Source organism: Malus domestica, chromosome 10 (genome assembly GCF_042453785.1).
Source record: "Malus domestica chromosome 10, GDT2T_hap1".
In the NCBI taxonomy this organism is placed as follows: Eukaryota; Viridiplantae; Streptophyta; class Magnoliopsida; order Rosales; family Rosaceae; genus Malus; species Malus domestica.
The window spans coordinates 28,938,555-28,954,143 of NC_091670.1; the positions used below are offsets into that span (position 1 = coordinate 28,938,555).

General features: G+C 38.0%; 3 protein-coding genes across 3 annotated transcripts; 1 reads left to right on the top strand and 2 right to left on the bottom strand.

The window, feature by feature from the left end:
* Positions 1-2,062: 2,062 nt before the first annotated feature.
* Positions 2,063-2,863, bottom strand: LOC103445570 (putative F-box protein At1g23770). The gene has a single exon (XM_008384582.3). It carries the CDS (start codon positions 2,861-2,863, stop codon positions 2,063-2,065), a length of 801 nt encoding a protein of 266 aa, XP_008382804.3.
* A 1,368-nt stretch (positions 2,864-4,231) lies between these two features.
* Positions 4,232-7,392, top strand: LOC103445470 (subtilisin-like protease SBT1.2). The gene has a single exon (XM_008384488.4). It carries the CDS (start codon positions 4,848-4,850, stop codon positions 7,146-7,148), a length of 2,301 nt encoding a protein of 766 aa, XP_008382710.3. The 5' UTR covers positions 4,232-4,847; the 3' UTR covers positions 7,149-7,392.
* Positions 7,393-7,650: 258 nt separating this feature from the next.
* LOC103445471 (photosystem II reaction center PSB28 protein, chloroplastic-like) lies at positions 7,651-9,115 on the bottom strand. Its single transcript, XM_008384489.4, has 2 exons — positions 8,842-9,115; positions 7,651-8,341 (listed from the first exon to the last, which is right to left on the bottom strand). The coding sequence occupies exons 1-2, from the start codon at positions 8,912-8,914 to the stop codon at positions 7,872-7,874; spliced, it is 543 nt and encodes a 180-aa protein (XP_008382711.3). The 5' UTR covers positions 8,915-9,115; the 3' UTR covers positions 7,651-7,871.
* Between the last annotated feature and the right edge of the window lie 6,474 nt (positions 9,116-15,589).

The following is a 15,589-nucleotide window of genomic DNA, read 5'->3' on the forward strand; positions in this document are numbered from 1 at the left end:
TAGGCAAGGATTTTTTTTTGGGTCTGATAATAAATTAAATTTGGTTACTTACATGGGCAAGTGTCTTCGCCCATGAGCGGTAGGTCTCAGGTTCGAGACTTGGAAGCAGCCTCTCCATAAATGGGGGTAAGGCTAGCCGACATTCACCTCTCCCAGACCCTGCGTAAAGCAGGAGCCTTGTGCACTGGGTACGACCTTTATTGTGATTCAGATTGGCCTAGTTGCCCCCATGACTCGTCATTCAACCACAGGGCATTGTGCTTTTTTGTGTAATTCTCTCATCTCTTGGTGCACAAAGAGACAGAAGACCGTTTCTTTATACTTTGCCGAGCTGAGTATAGGTGATGGAAGGTACTTGTTATGACGTCACTTGGCTGAGATTTTTATTGGAAGATTTATGATTGTCTCATTTAGAAGCTTCACTTTTATTTTGTGATAATCAAAAGACTTTATATATAGTAGCAAATCCAGCTTTTCATGAGAAGACACGACATATTGAGATGGATTGCCACTTTATTTGAGACAAGATAATTGATGACACGACCACTATACTCGACATATAGCATCTTCGCAATAGCTAGCAGAAGTTTTTACAAAGCCGTTGGGCAAGGAAAAGTTCTCCGTTATGACACGCAAGTTGGGAATTCTTGACCTCCACTCTCCAACTTGAGGCGGAGTGTTAGAAAATCAATGTTCTTAGTTAGGAAGTTTTAATGTGATTGATTGTAGGAAAAATTAGTATCCGGTCTCCAGTTACTAATGTTCATTGGCTAAAACCTTATTAGTTTTCAGATTTTGATCCAAGTCTCTAGCATTAATATAATAATCAATTTACATATCAGTTACATAATTTTTTTTAATAAAAATTAATAATTTATTTATAATTTTAATACTCACACCTTTATTAAACTCCTAACTAATTTTCAATTCAAAACATTTTCAAAATAAAAAAAAATACCCATTAACTTTTTTAAAAAATGTTTTCAATTTTTTAATCTTATATGTACCCATTCATGTAATTTTTTTCAAATTTTTAATCTTAAAATGTATCATTCTTAAATATACCAATTTGTTATATTTAAAATGTACCCTTTTTTTATATAAAATCTATTCAATTTTTAAACTTCTATGGGTACATTCTTTTTTCTTTGATTTGAGAATGTATCCATGTCAAGTTTAATCGAATAAATTTACTAATGTTATTAACCTAATATCTTCTTTTTTTTTCTTTTCTTTTTTGTGATTTTGAAGAATGTACCCATGTTTTGGTACAATAATTTTTTGGTTAATTTTGATGAATGTACCCATGTATATATGTACACACACACACACAATAGTATAATTTATTTTAATATTTTTAATCCCACAAATTATGGTTTTTTATTTAAAATCTCATTAATATAAAGAACTATAAATTTCAATTTTTAATTTAAAAAAATATGGTAACATACATAGAAATAAATTATCACATTAATTTCAGGGACTTCGATCAAAAATTGAAAACCAACAATGTTTTAGTCAAAGAATATTCATAGCTAGGAACCACATCCAAAGTTTTCCTTGATTGTATTTGATTTTGTATTTACGATTGCAATCCTTGGATTGCAGAATTACCTATTGTACAAGGAAACATGTTGTATATAATATATATTCCTAATCCTAACAATCATGAGGCGTAGTTCCACCACCTTCTTCCCTCCACCTCCTGCTTTCATGGACTCAACAAACTCTCTTGGAGCTAACACTCAGGTTACACAAGTATCCGAGCCACAAAAATAGAACACCTCCTACTTGCTAATTAACAGTAGGAGTAGCGGTTCACCTGTGACTCCCACATGGTAAATAAATTGAGATGAAACTCTTAGAAAATTGTACAGTAATAAAAACAAACTTATCCATGTAAAATACTTGTTAGCTGCTCCAATTTGTCTTTAGATAAGAATGAAATTGTAGAACAAAGACAAAATTCTTCTGCTTTCGCCTTCACTAATGAAAATCTAACATTCATGAAATTAACACTTGAGTAAGCGTTGCACCTTCGTACGGTGTACGCAATATTATCTCAGCCTTCAACTCTCGAACGAAACTTGTGCTTCCAGAACTCTTGATCATCATTAACAAGATTTCTCAGCTTCTTACAAACACCTGGCACTTTTAAAATGTCAACACCAGAAAGTGACTCGAAAATCTTCCTTTTTATCTCCGGCAGAAGGTCCATAAACACCGTTGGAGCCGGCAAACCCGCCATCGGGCAAAGCTCAATCAGAAAAGGCAGTACAATCTCATCCCTGCAAATCTTCCACAATTCCAAAATTTCTTTTTCAGGGGACTGGTACTGATGCAAATCCCTATCTCCAAGATCCACATCCCTATTAGCCCAAAGAAATTCAATCGCGGGGCAAAACCTTTGCTCATCCAAACATAGGTGATGGATAGGTGAGTAAAGCCCTAATCGGTAACCGGACAAAGACGGATAGACATTGACAAAATTACCCCTACTCTGAATCATCAACTGAATTCCTCCTCCTCCTTCAATCACGTTATAATTTCCAGTAATGGTCCAACCTTTAGACTTTTCAATATTGGTCCAGTTTTGCAAAATCTGAGGGAGAGTGTAGTACACCCACATCGTCTGACTTTGATCCAGTGTTGACCATTTATCCAACAGATGAGGACGGTCCTGATCATCGGTTTGCTTGCCTGAAATCGGATCGATTGGGACGAAACCAGACTCTAAGAGCACGGCATGGACTGCGATCACCAACCGCTCGTGATTACTTCGCTCATCTGCCAACTCCTCCGTCAGCGCCCTCCTCAAGAACATGATCTTCTTTGCCACCGACCCACCACCAATTTCTTCCATATTTTTATGTAGTAAAAAAGAATAAAACCACTAGGGTTCGACTTTGACCTAGTAAAGAACACTAGGGTTTTGCATTCAAACCGTGCACGAAAACGATCTCTCTGTTCTGAAGCAATTGAACCAGCCGTACTAGATCCCTTGTGTTTTGTTGTTGGAAATACTATATATCCTTCTTTAACTAGGGTTTTTTGTTTTTTTTTTGTTTTTGTTTTGTTTTGTTTTGTTTTATTTTGGTGAGGAGGTGAACGATCCAAATCACCACTTTTCCCCGAAAACTGGTGAGAAGGCCTTTGTTAACTACGATTTTTTATTTTTTATTTTTGGTTATCTTATATTCTGTATGTATGAAGGGAGAAGACAAATTTGGTGAAACATTTATAATTCCAAAATTGCCCTCTCTCATTAAATTTTCAAATAAAATAGAAATTCACAAAAAAAAAAATTTAAAAAAAACTAACTTTATTTAAAAAAAAAATTATATATATATATATTACTTTGTTTTTCTGTTTTTTGCTTTTTCAAATAAAAAATCAAAATAGTCAATTGCCACGCGTGTGCCAAGAGGCTAATTTCCCTCTTTGTTTTTCTGTTTTTTGCTTTTTCAAATAAAAAATCAAAAGAGTCAATTGCCACACGTGTGTGCCAAGAGGCTAATTTCCCTTTAAGTTAATTATAATACACTTATAAATGGGAACGCTTGCGAGATCTCAGGTTCGACTGGTCAGTTTGAAGACCTAATGATTATGATTGGGTTATTGTGTAGTCTAACTCAAATCCGCCCACCCGTTGAAGGAAATTACAATATAAAGCCCTCATGTTTGGATCACTTTTAGAAACAGACACAACATTTCAATTTTTCAGTATACCTGAAGTACTAAAACTTTAACAGTTCAAGTCATTGTTGCGTTGGACAAAAATAGGACCAATCCTAATGATCATGATTGAGCTTGAGCCAAGATTAAGAACCTTCGTATTGGTCTTGGCTCTTGGATCTATTTCTTTGCAGTGCCCCATTTGCAGTGCCCCATTTGGGAGATTAGTTAAATTGACTGGTGTTACAATTTTAGGAATTTTTAACGAAAATGGCTTCACACAAATTTTTTTTATTCAAAAGCATTAATGAACTTTTATTAATAATAAGGATAAAAACTAGAGCAGTGGCAGTATTGTAAATATATTTTGAATTTGGGAGGTAATGGCAGTATCATAGTTAAGTTGAAACTTGTTGGCAGTATCATAAATAAGTAGAAATTTGGTGGCACTGACAAGTATTTTTTCATAAAATAAGGTAATTGTTTATTGTGAACCTTCGAACCCAAGACAGAAGGGACATGTTATTCACATAGCCGCTAGGCTCCGAAGTAACAGTGAGTAGTCTTTTTTTTTTTTTTTTTTTTTTGTTATTTATATTACTATTTCATATTGTTTTATTGTGATGCACGAGTTTTTAATTTAGTAGTACTTCTCTTTCCAATGCTAAAAGTAAATATAAGATGTCCTCATTTCGAATTTCCGCTTGTTCAAACTAGCAGCAATGCACATGCTGCATGTGGGAACGGAGCCAGGGAGACCAAAGTAGAGGCAAGAGAGCGCGTTGGTAAATGCAGAGCAGCATGAAGGGAGATCAGCATTGAAAGGCCAACTGATAATATTCTATGAAATCCAAGCACCAAACTGAGAAACAAAGATTCATAGAATTGCTTTTAACGTAACTGCCTTCCATGGTAATAAATGAAATAAATCTTAACCATAACATCCCGTGAAAAGCTTTTAGCTCAAGCTCAATCTCTCCACTCTTCACCACTACTAAGGATCCTCGTGATGCAGAGCTCTTAAATTTCACGAGTTTTGTATTTCAACTCAGAGCTCTCTTCTTTATTTTTTTTGAATCCTCCCCCAAACTCCTTCAAATACCCCATCAATTCTTCCTCAAAATCATGCACTTTCAGCAGCCTAACCTCCGTTGTGATCTTAACCTTCAACCATGGAACTCGAAGCATTCAAAACCCGTCTTTTTGTTTCCATTCTCTTCGTTTGCTTGGTTTCGATTCGTGCAAACACTCTCCAAACTTACATTGTTCAGCTCAACCCTCAAGGTGTGACCAGCTCCTCTTTTGCTTCTAAGCCGAGGTGGCATCTCTCATTTCTTGAACAAACAATGTCCTCCGAAGAAGACGCTTCTTTGCGGCTTCTCTACTCTTACCATTCTGCCATGGAAGGATTCGCTGCTCAGCTATCTGAGTTGGAGCTTGAGTCCTTGAAATTGCTGCCGGATGTCATTGCAATTAGGCCTGACCATCGGCTCCAAATCCACACCACTTATTCTTACAAATTCTTGGGACTTGGCGCTTCAAGTGAAGGTGCTTGGTACAAATCTGCGTTTGGTAGAGGCACGATCATTGGGGTGCTTGATACTGGAGTTTGGCCTGAGAGTCCAAGCTTCGATGATCGTGGAATGCCAGCAGTTCCCAAGAAATGGAGAGGAATTTGTCAAGAAGGGCAGAACTTCAATACTTCAAATTGCAACCGAAAACTCATTGGCGCCAGGTTCTTCACTGAAGGCCATCGCGTAGCTTCATACACACCAGATGGAGGTCGTGAGTATGTGTCACCACGTGATTCTCACGGGCATGGAACTCACACATCATCAACAGCAGGGGGCGCTACTGTCCCAATGGCAAGTGTTTTCGGCAATGCAGATGGTGTGGCTCGCGGAATGGCCCCGGGAGCGCATATAGCGGTGTACAAAGTCTGCTGGCTCAACGGATGTTATAGCTCTGATATCCTAGCTGCAATGGATGTTGCAATTAAAGATGGAGTAGACATTCTCTCCCTCTCTTTAGGTGGGTTCCCCATTCCACTTTATGACGACAGCATTGCAATTGGAAGTTTTCGAGCAGTGGAGCATGGAATTTCAGTTGTGTGTGCAGCAGGCAACAATGGTCCAATCCAAAGTTCAGTTGCCAATGAAGCTCCTTGGATCACTACCGTTGGTGCAAGCACAATAGACCGAACATTTCCAGCCATAGTTCAAATGGGGAACGGAAAGTACCTCTATGGAGAATCTTTGTACCAGGGAAACCATCTTAAGAGAGCAGGGAAAGAGCTTGAACTGGTTTATGTGACAAGTGAGAATAGTGGAAGTGAATATTGCTTCAAAGGGTCACTTCCACGAGCAAAAGTCCGCGGAAAAATTGTGGTTTGTGACCGAGGTGTCAATGGAAGGGCGGAGAAAGGCGAAGTGGTGAAGAAAGCTGGGGGTGCTGCAATGATTTTGGCAAACACAGCGATAAACCTAGAGGAAAACTCCGCCGATGTCCATGTCTTGCCTGCAACTCTCATTGGCTTCAAAGAATCAGTTCACTTGATGGCTTACATAAACTCTACTAGGAGACCGACAGCTAGAATTGTATTCGGAGGTACAGTTATAGGAAAATCCAGAGCACCAGCAGTAGCTCAATTCTCCGCTAGAGGACCGAGCTATTCAAACCCTACAATCCTCAAACCGGATGTGATTGCTCCCGGGGTCAACATCATTGCTGCTTGGCCTCAAAACTTAGGCCCCACCGGCCTTCCAGAAGATTCTAGAAGAGTGAATTTTACTATCATGTCGGGGACATCAATGGCCTGTCCTCATGCCAGTGGAATTGCTGCTCTTATACGCTCAGCTCATCCCAAATGGAGCCCTGCAGCCATTAAATCTGCCGTTATGACAACTGCTGAGGTAACTGACCATTCAGGAAAACCGATAATGGATGGAGACAAACCAGCTGGAGTTTTTGCAATTGGTGCTGGACATATCAACCCCGAAAGAGCCATTGATCCCGGGTTGATTTATGACATCAGTCCGCAGGATTATGTCACGCATTTATGCACTCTTGGATACACAAAATCAGAAATTCTTACTATCACTCACCAGAACGTTAGCTGCCGTGAACTTTTGAAGATGAACAGGGGTTTCAGCCTCAATTACCCCTCCATTTCAGTAATTTTCAAACATGGTACGAGAAGCAAAATGATCAGAAGGCGAGTAACAAACGTCGGGAGTCCTAATTCCATTTACAAGCTGGAAGTACTGGCATCCAAGGAAGTAAAAGTGAGAGTTAAACCTCAAATGCTAAGGTTCACAGACATCAATCAGAGTTTGAGTTACAGGGTACGGTTTATATCAAGGAAGAGAACAGAAAAAGGGAGGATGAGCTTTGCACAAGGGCAGCTGACATGGGTGAATTCTAACAATGGCTTGAACCGGGTTAAAAGCCCCTTCTCGGTGACTTGGAAGTAAAAGGGCTCGTAACACTCATGACACGAGAGTGATCGTGGTAGTTCTACTCTAGAAATCAAAAATCCATTGTTATTGACTCATTGGATTCACATTTATGACGATTCAAGGGCGAATACCTTATCCTAGCTTTTCGGGGGAGAAAATTTGAGATGTAAACTGTGTTTTTATCATCTGATAAAAGGCAGATGCTTTTATTGTATTAACTACTAGTCTTTTATGCTGTTGGAAATCTTTCGACTTATAACTCGTTCTACTTAAAATGTTTCTGCAGTGATAAAGATTCATGTTACCGTCCTACTGAAATGAATTTACATATAAATCTCAGTATCTTGTATAAGAAACCCCTTCTTAAATCATCTATGTCTAAACTTAACAGAACATGTAACAAAATTCTCAATGCAATATGAAATACTAGGCAGATATAGAAAGAAACTTACACGGTGTCAACGCCTTAACAAATCTGCATTCTGCAACGACAAGATAAATGGTTGAACACATAGGCTGGATCGTTTAATCTGTTACCTTCATCGTATCATTCTTCAAATTACAACAGAGTAATTAAAAGAAAGAAGACTTTGAAATTTGAGCTTTCTCACCTCTATAACTCAAAATACAGAGTACTGGCATAATTCTCAGTTAAGAGCAGAAAAATTGGTTGACTACAAGATACGTGTGGACTAATAAGATTTCCGAGTAAGACAACAGATAAGGATATACATTGCCTCATTTTTTAATGAAACTCAAGCCATTGTCATTTGCATAGCGTTCCATGAACCTCATGAATCTGTCCCAATCTCTCGGAGTTCGCATTATGTACTTTGCTTCAATTCCTGCAGGCTTTCCGTTGACAAATTTGGCGTTAACATCAACCGATGAAAGGACGCCTTCTTCGTCAATCATGTAAAAGCCAGTGATGTCACCAAACTCACCAGAGGAGTCAAACACAGAAGGCTGCTCAAACTTGAAAACTGCCACACCATTTGTACCATCTTTTGATTTGGTTAGCCTCACATCTGGTATTGTCTGTTCATCGGTCCCTTGGATGAACTGAATTTTTGGTTTGACCATCATTTTAATAGACCTGGATGCTTGAGTACACCGTCTTAATGGCGCCCATTGGGGACGAGACACGCGCAAAGACTTGCCATTGAATGTGGATTCTGCACTTCTATGAACACCCCAACATAACAAGCCTACACAATCAGAACACAAAACATCTTATGCTATGTTCATAATCCATCTCTTGCTCTTATCACTAATTCTCAATAAGAACATAATTAAAGGAAATAGAAAACACAGAAATTATAATTATAAAAACCCAATTAACAATTTGAGTGTTTCAATTGATCATGCAGAATTGAAAACCCAATAAACCCTTTTTGCTAATTCCTCAAAACAATCTCATCAACTTGAAAACTGCTAAAACTGACACAAAGTTTGAAACTTTAACAAAACCCATCAAACAATTTCACCCCATTTGTCCCTTCACCTATAACTTTTCCAAGAACACCACACAGACCTTAATGTACGGAGTTAAATTATGACAACAAAAGAAATCAAAGCATTAACCACAGTAAAATTTCTGCTTGGTATTAAATTATGACAACAAAAGAAATCAAAGCATTAAACAAAGTAAAATTTACTGCTTGGTAGTGGAATTACAGCACATGCAGTAAAAAACCAAAAAGATTACCCGAATGAAGGCGTGGTTGCTGCAGACATTGTGAGAGTGGAGAAGAGAACGCAAGTGACTGCAGGGTTGCCATTGCAGAAGTAGACGGTGGAGAGAGAGAGAGAGAGGGAGAGTATGTGTGTGTATGTTAAAGAGGAGAGAGGAGTTGTGGTTTGGGGATAGAGCGGTGTGTAACAAGGACAGCCATTCACTCTCAGTACATTCTTGGCTTTTCAAAGGATTGGTGGATATACTGGAGAGAGAAAGAGGTTGGCACTTTTCAATTCGGATTCTCGTCGGATTTTTTTTTTAAAAATCTTGATGATTCGTGAATCATATTCGTTCATCGTATATTATACTGTTAAAAATTATTTGAAATATTTTTATTTAAAATTAAATAAAAATAGTACCTAATAAAAATTGATTGAACATTATACAATAAACAATCCAAAATTCTCATTTGAAGAATTCGAAGAGGATCCTGTTGGGGCACTTTCAACTTGCTAGATTCTTGAATCTTGTTACTTGGCGTCTTGGTCCATGAATACCTGGCGAATCACCACAATTGGACACGTGGCCTGATATATTGCTTTGGGTCAAGCCCAACAAGGGTTCTTAAATGAGGTCTAGCAGCCCAATGTTTCCACTCTTATATAACTCAACCCAATTAATTCAGCCCTCAACCCGTAGGTGTCTTTTCTCTAGCGCACATTAGGTTTGTCATTTAATATTACAGTCTAGTTGTATTCTTCTTTATTTATAATTGAGAAGTTTTAGGTTTGATTTTCGCCAAAGACGAATTTAAACGACATTATTGCTAGCCTATTGTGAGGTTTAGCCCACCTCATCCCTCTTAGTGTAAATGATATTATTTAAAAAAAAACATTACACTACGAAGCAACCACTTTGTACTACGGTCTAATGGTATTCTTCTTCACTTGTAAGTGAGAGGTCTTAGGTTCGATTCTCTTTAAAGGCAAATTTGAACCACATTCTTGTTATCTCATTTTGAGGCTTAGCCCACTCCTCAACTCATTAGTGTAGATAATATCGTTTGTTAAGTTAAATGTGCAAACTTGAAGCAAACATGACCGACCTTTATACAGAACAAAAACTGTTAGACCCATCTTTCTAAGTTTCTAGTGTTTTTTTGTTTCGTTGTGTAAGTTAAATGTGCAAACTTGATGCGTACATGTAAGTTATAATCATTGTTTATGGTATTAAAATGTGATACAAATATATGATAAGCCTTACCATTACTCAAATGAGTAACTTCTAAATCAAACCGAATAGCCAACGCATTAGCTTAAAAGCCACAAATCAACATTGAAACCCATCTAACTATTGTTGAATTTCATATGATTTTGGGAGAAATGCGATATCATCCTATATGATATCATCAACCAAATGATGACTTACAAGCCTTGCCACTTGTGAAAAACCGAATGGATGAATCATATATAGGTAGCTTAATCATTACTTTTTGTGTGTCGTCTACGACTCGTGTTTCCAATCTCACACGATTTTTGAGTAATTTAGTTTCTGCAATAAGAAAAAACAAAGGAAACAGAAAGTGAAGGGAATGGGGGGTTTTCAACATGTAAATTCAGGCATGTTAATTTATATGGTTGTTAACTAACATCTTGAAGCTATATGCATGTGATTCAATATTTCTAATGGATAGGATGTTTGGTTTCTATCTATGCGTCCTAATTCGAGACTATGAGTTCGAAACTCTCGCTTCTTTTAATTATTATAATAGTTTTGAACTCTTACTTTTCCCTTGATAATAATAAAGGCGTTTTAACATAGGCGCCTCGTTTTACAATTTCGAACATACGTTCTTTATTGTTTGTACTATACTTGACCAATCCCAAAACTATTGAACACCGATCAACGTTATACCGTCAAGGACCTAGAAGAGTTTCCCTCCAACCATGAGGCCAATCACAGTGTGACACATGTCGACATCAGAAGCCAATCATAGCGCGACACGTGTCAACATCAGAAGCCAATCACAACACGACACGTGTCAATGTCAAAACAAAGCTAGAAACTCTCTTCTATAAAAGGAGATCATTCTCCCACATTATTTCCGAATATCATTTGTACTAAATCATTCATTAGTACTTACTAAATGAGAGCTTGAACCTATGTACTTGTGTAAACCCTTCACAATTAATGAGAACTCCTCTACTCCATGGACGTAGCCAATCTAGGTAAACCACGTATATCTTATGTTGGCTTCTTTTCCATTTACATACTTATCCACACTAGTGACCGGAGCAATCTAGTGAAGGTCACAAACTTAACACTTTATGTTGTACCAAAGTCTTCACTAATTTTGTGCGTCAACATTTGGCGCCGTCTGTGGGAACGACACTTATTCCCACTCTAGCTTTGTTAAGCTGGTTTCCACCATTCGTACACTCTCTTTTGACCAGGCATCCCTTTCCAACATGGGGAGCGAAGGAAGCCACAGCAAATAGAATGACACCCCTCTTGCATCTGGTGCGAAGCAACAAAAGAAGTTTGCTCTTCAGGCTAAAGTCGATGAGTTAGAGGCTCAGAACAACAAGATAGCGATGAAGAATGAGATCTTCCAAGAGCAGTATGAGAAAGTCTTTAAGATGTTCCACGAGGCTAGATATACTAAAACACACGAGCTCATCACCCTTGTGGAAGTCAACCATTAACTGGGTGCCCCCCAACACGGAGGGTTAATTGCCCTCGACATGGGTATTCCGGTTGAGGAGCGAGATACTCATCGAAATGGCGACCAACATGAGACTTCTCTTAACCCAGCTGCTTCGATCCGAAGCAAGAGGAGTGTAGGAATGCACCTCCTTACAGAAGGAGTGGAATGATCGAAAACTGTCTTTCGCGATTGTAGAGACTTTCTAAAGCAACATCGAGACAATCCCATCCATGTAAGCTCGAAGATCAATGACCCAATGGTCTCTGAAAGACTCGGTCATTTCCCATGTCCCATGCCGGCTACCAATTTGGGGAAGGGGCAACAAGTCATAGAGAAACACGAAGGTATAAGGGACTCAAAGATGTTCCGACAGACATACCTTGGAAGTCAGTATGGTGAGTCTAGGGAAAAATCCCATGCTCTTGATCAAACCTTCCTACTTCCAAGAGGAGATAGAGATTTACGAAAGAAAGCTCCAATGGTACATGACTCAACTCAGGACCCTCTTGTTCTACAGCTCCTTAAGGAAGTAAACAAGTTGAAGGTCGAACGACAAGCTAAGATACCTTATTGGAACCAACCTAGGCATGGCCCTCTTACAAGGAGGATCCTCAACACCCCCTCTAAGCAAAGACAAAGCAGAAGTTTGGCTTACAACTCTATACTAGAAAGAAGGACTCGATTGAACACCTTAACCTCATTGAGTCCACCATGGCATACCGGATGCACACCAACGAAGAATGATGTCTTCTCTTCCCCTCAACTTTCTCTGGAGGAGCTCTAAACTGGTATTGCCATCTTCCACCTGAGATGGTAGACTCATTTGAGGAATTGAGGAAACTGTTTGTTTCTCAACACATTTTTCAGACCAATCGCTTGCATTCTGCGGATGACTTATACACTATTCGCCAGAAGCCAGATGAGTCATTACGTATGTATGCTAGCCACTTCAGCCATGAGTATTCCCGTTGTGCCGAGGCAGACGACAAGACTACCCTCAAAGCCTTCACGGTAGGCCTACATGATTGTTTCTTTAAGTACATGATCAATGCCAACATTTGGAAGACTTACTCTGAGGTGATGGCACATGCTTACAATCATGCCTCCGCTGAGGCAATGACTGTTGGAAATGTGCCCTAAAGCCAATCATGTGATGATACTTTACGGACATTTCACATGTTAAACTAATCTAGTTTAACATATAAAGGGCATAAATTATTGTTTGAGCCGTCTCATATAAATGTTATATGCTTAAACGATAAAGTCCAAGGAATATGTGATTGGGAGAATGTAATCTAATGAAGTTAGATTCCTGAGACCATTCTTTCGTAGACACATCCTAAATGTTCCTGATCATAGGATTGCCAATTGGGCATTGGCAGTCCGTTAAGATCGGTACGTACTATGTCTTCTCTCGGGGAGAGTGATTAGTCTCGAATCATTGTTGTGTGTGACATCAAGACAAGTACGGTAGGTGCTCAATAGAGAATGAGTTCACTGAACGCGATCAACGAAGAGTTCTCATATTCCATGTCACATGAGAACTCATGGTTGGGATAATGCAAAGTAGTCCTTTGACCTGAGGCATCATAGTTGTCTTGTGGTTAAGACCTTGATCTTTGATTATGTCAAAGTCATCCCACCAGGAGGGTGTCCACGGCATCGTTGGGGTCAATCCGCTTAGCTATGGAGACAAGTGAATGCGCAACAAGGGATCTCTAACCTTCAAACCGTTTGAAGGAGAATACTCTCTGATATGATTTGAATCTCTGGCCAGAGTATGAATGAGATTTGGGAATGCGTTCCTAATCACATTCAAGGTAATCATATAAGCACAAGACACACATTGGATAGTAGACATGAGAAAATAAACTATCAAACCAAACAATGTGGTCAAGAGTATTAGATTAGAGAAGGACCGTATTGCATTTGTAATCCCAGACTGAATAGGTTCTCCACCTCTTCTGATTAGCTTGGGTAACCATGACATACGGCTAGGTGTCACTCATGGTTTGTGGAAGCCCTAAACGTGTGTAATCACTAAAGGGAGAATTGAAAATAGTTTCAATTCACAATCGATGTAAAATGGTTTTAATCGCCCACTACCTCGCTAAAAGGAACCTAATGGATCGTACACCGTGTAAGGTAGAGATGGACGAAATAAATGAAATGAGTAAGATTAATTGAATGGTTTAATTATTTATGGCAAGGATTAATTAATATGTTAATTAATCAAACGAATAAGTTCGTTAAAGACCACGGGATAGTTTTGGACCTTAAGGCCCAATGGGCTTCGAACGTCAAGCCCATTAACTTAAGTTGTATGACAATTTAATGAATAAAGATTCATTAAAGCCCAAAAGCCCAAAAATCCCTAAATGGCCGGCCATAAGGAATGAATTAGGGTTTTGGTTATTTAGGTCACTTAAAGAAGTGACTATATAAATGACTTTATAGCCAAATATTCATTAAGTGAAATAAGGGTTTATTTTTGGGGAAAATGGGTGAGAATTGTCTCTCCATTTTCTCTCTAAAGAGGCCAACACCTTGGAGGTGATTAGCTAGTCATCTAATCCTCCAAGGTCACTCATTCATCATCCAATCTCTCCTTGGTGTAGAGACTTAGAGGTTCTCAATTTTGGGAACTTGGAGAACCTATTCTTCCATCCAAATCCATGGATCTAAGAAGCAAGGAATGAAGGCCCTATCTCTTTGGGTGATTAGCCTTTGCTTATGCAAAGAGGAATCTACAAAGGTATTAATTTCAACTCACTTATTTTTGAGTTGATTATTGGTTCACCAATCTACTAGGCTTTGAATTTCATGGTCATGTTTTGTTTTTGAGTACATACAAGCATGATTCCGCCTTTAATTGTTAATTGCATGCTATATGATGTTGCTCAAATGAACATGTTTTCCCAAAAGATTTCCTTCAAGTGGTATCAGAGCCTAGGTCTAGTAGTTGGTGAATCCTTTTGTGTTTTGTAGTTCATAAGTTTGTGATCTAAAAGTTGTAATTGTTACAAGCTTTATTCTTGCTTCTTTGAAAGTAAATTTTGTTGGAAAATTTGCTATCTCAAATGTTGTAGATGTTGTTCATATGAGCATGAATATTGGAGCTAAAATTTGGTGCCATGCTTTTGGGAAAATTCGGCCAAATCCAAAGGGTGGATTTTTGGGTTCTTGTTTGACTTGTTAAAAGTGTTTTAATGTGTTCTTTGGAACCCCTAAGTACCCTAGTTTGGTTAGATGTTATTTCCCTTAAGTAAGAATGGTTTTGGAATGTTTTTGGGTGAAAAAAGTTCATGGAAAAATTTGGGTTTTTCATGGATGTTCTTCATTGTTCTTGATGTTCTTGCCAAGAACAAAAAGGTTTGGTGTTTTGATTCAAAGTTTTGATTTATTTCATAAAGTTTATGTGATATGTTTTTAAATGATTTATTATGTATTTAAAGTGTTAAATATTTGTATAAATGATGATTGAAATAATTGTGTTTGAATTATTTCAAAAACATATCTTATCTTACATACACTTGCATGTTTTTGACAAAACTCACAAATCAACACACACTCCCACCTTATCTTCCCTAAAACCGGCCACTCCCTCAAAGGGAGTACTTTTGGGGCTTTTATGCAATTACATAAAGTTTTGATACTTTTGTGTATTTGCACTTTGGCCCAAAAGTTTACGTTTTTACGTTTAGGTCCAAAAACGCTAAAGGACAAATTGTTTTGATCCTTTAATGAAGTTTTTGCATTATTAAAAGTTTGGGTTCTAGTTGTATTTACATGAAGTTGTGACTTTTGTGTATTGTACAAAGTGACCCCAAAAGTTTTTGTATTTGCAATATGGCCCAAAAGTTGAGGTTAATTGCAAGATGGCCCAAATAGGATGAGAACAAAATTGTTTTGTCTCTTTAAATGAGAATTGGATTTTCATTTTGTTTAGCTCCATTTAAATCAATTTTATGGATACAAAAACCAAATGAAAATGTTGCATTCATTAATTAGTTAAAGTGTTAATTAATTAAAGGGTGATTATGAACCTAAGCCTAATATAATTGAGCTATG

Coding starts and splice junctions, on each gene's coding strand:
- LOC103445470 (XM_008384488.4), top strand. CDS start 4,848: ATGGAACTCGAAGCATTCAAAACCCGTCTTTTTGTTTCCATTCTCTTC.
- LOC103445570 (XM_008384582.3), bottom strand. CDS start 2,863: ATGGAAGAAATTGGTGGTGGGTCGGTGGCAAAGAAGATCATGTTCTTG.
- LOC103445471 (XM_008384489.4), bottom strand. CDS start 8,914: ATGGCAACCCTGCAGTCACTTGCGTTCTCTTCTCCACTCTCACAATGT. Junction 8,342..8,841: donor GCAACCACGCCTTCATTCGG/GTAATCTTTTTG, acceptor CTGATTGTGTAG/GCTTGTTATGTTGGGGTGTT.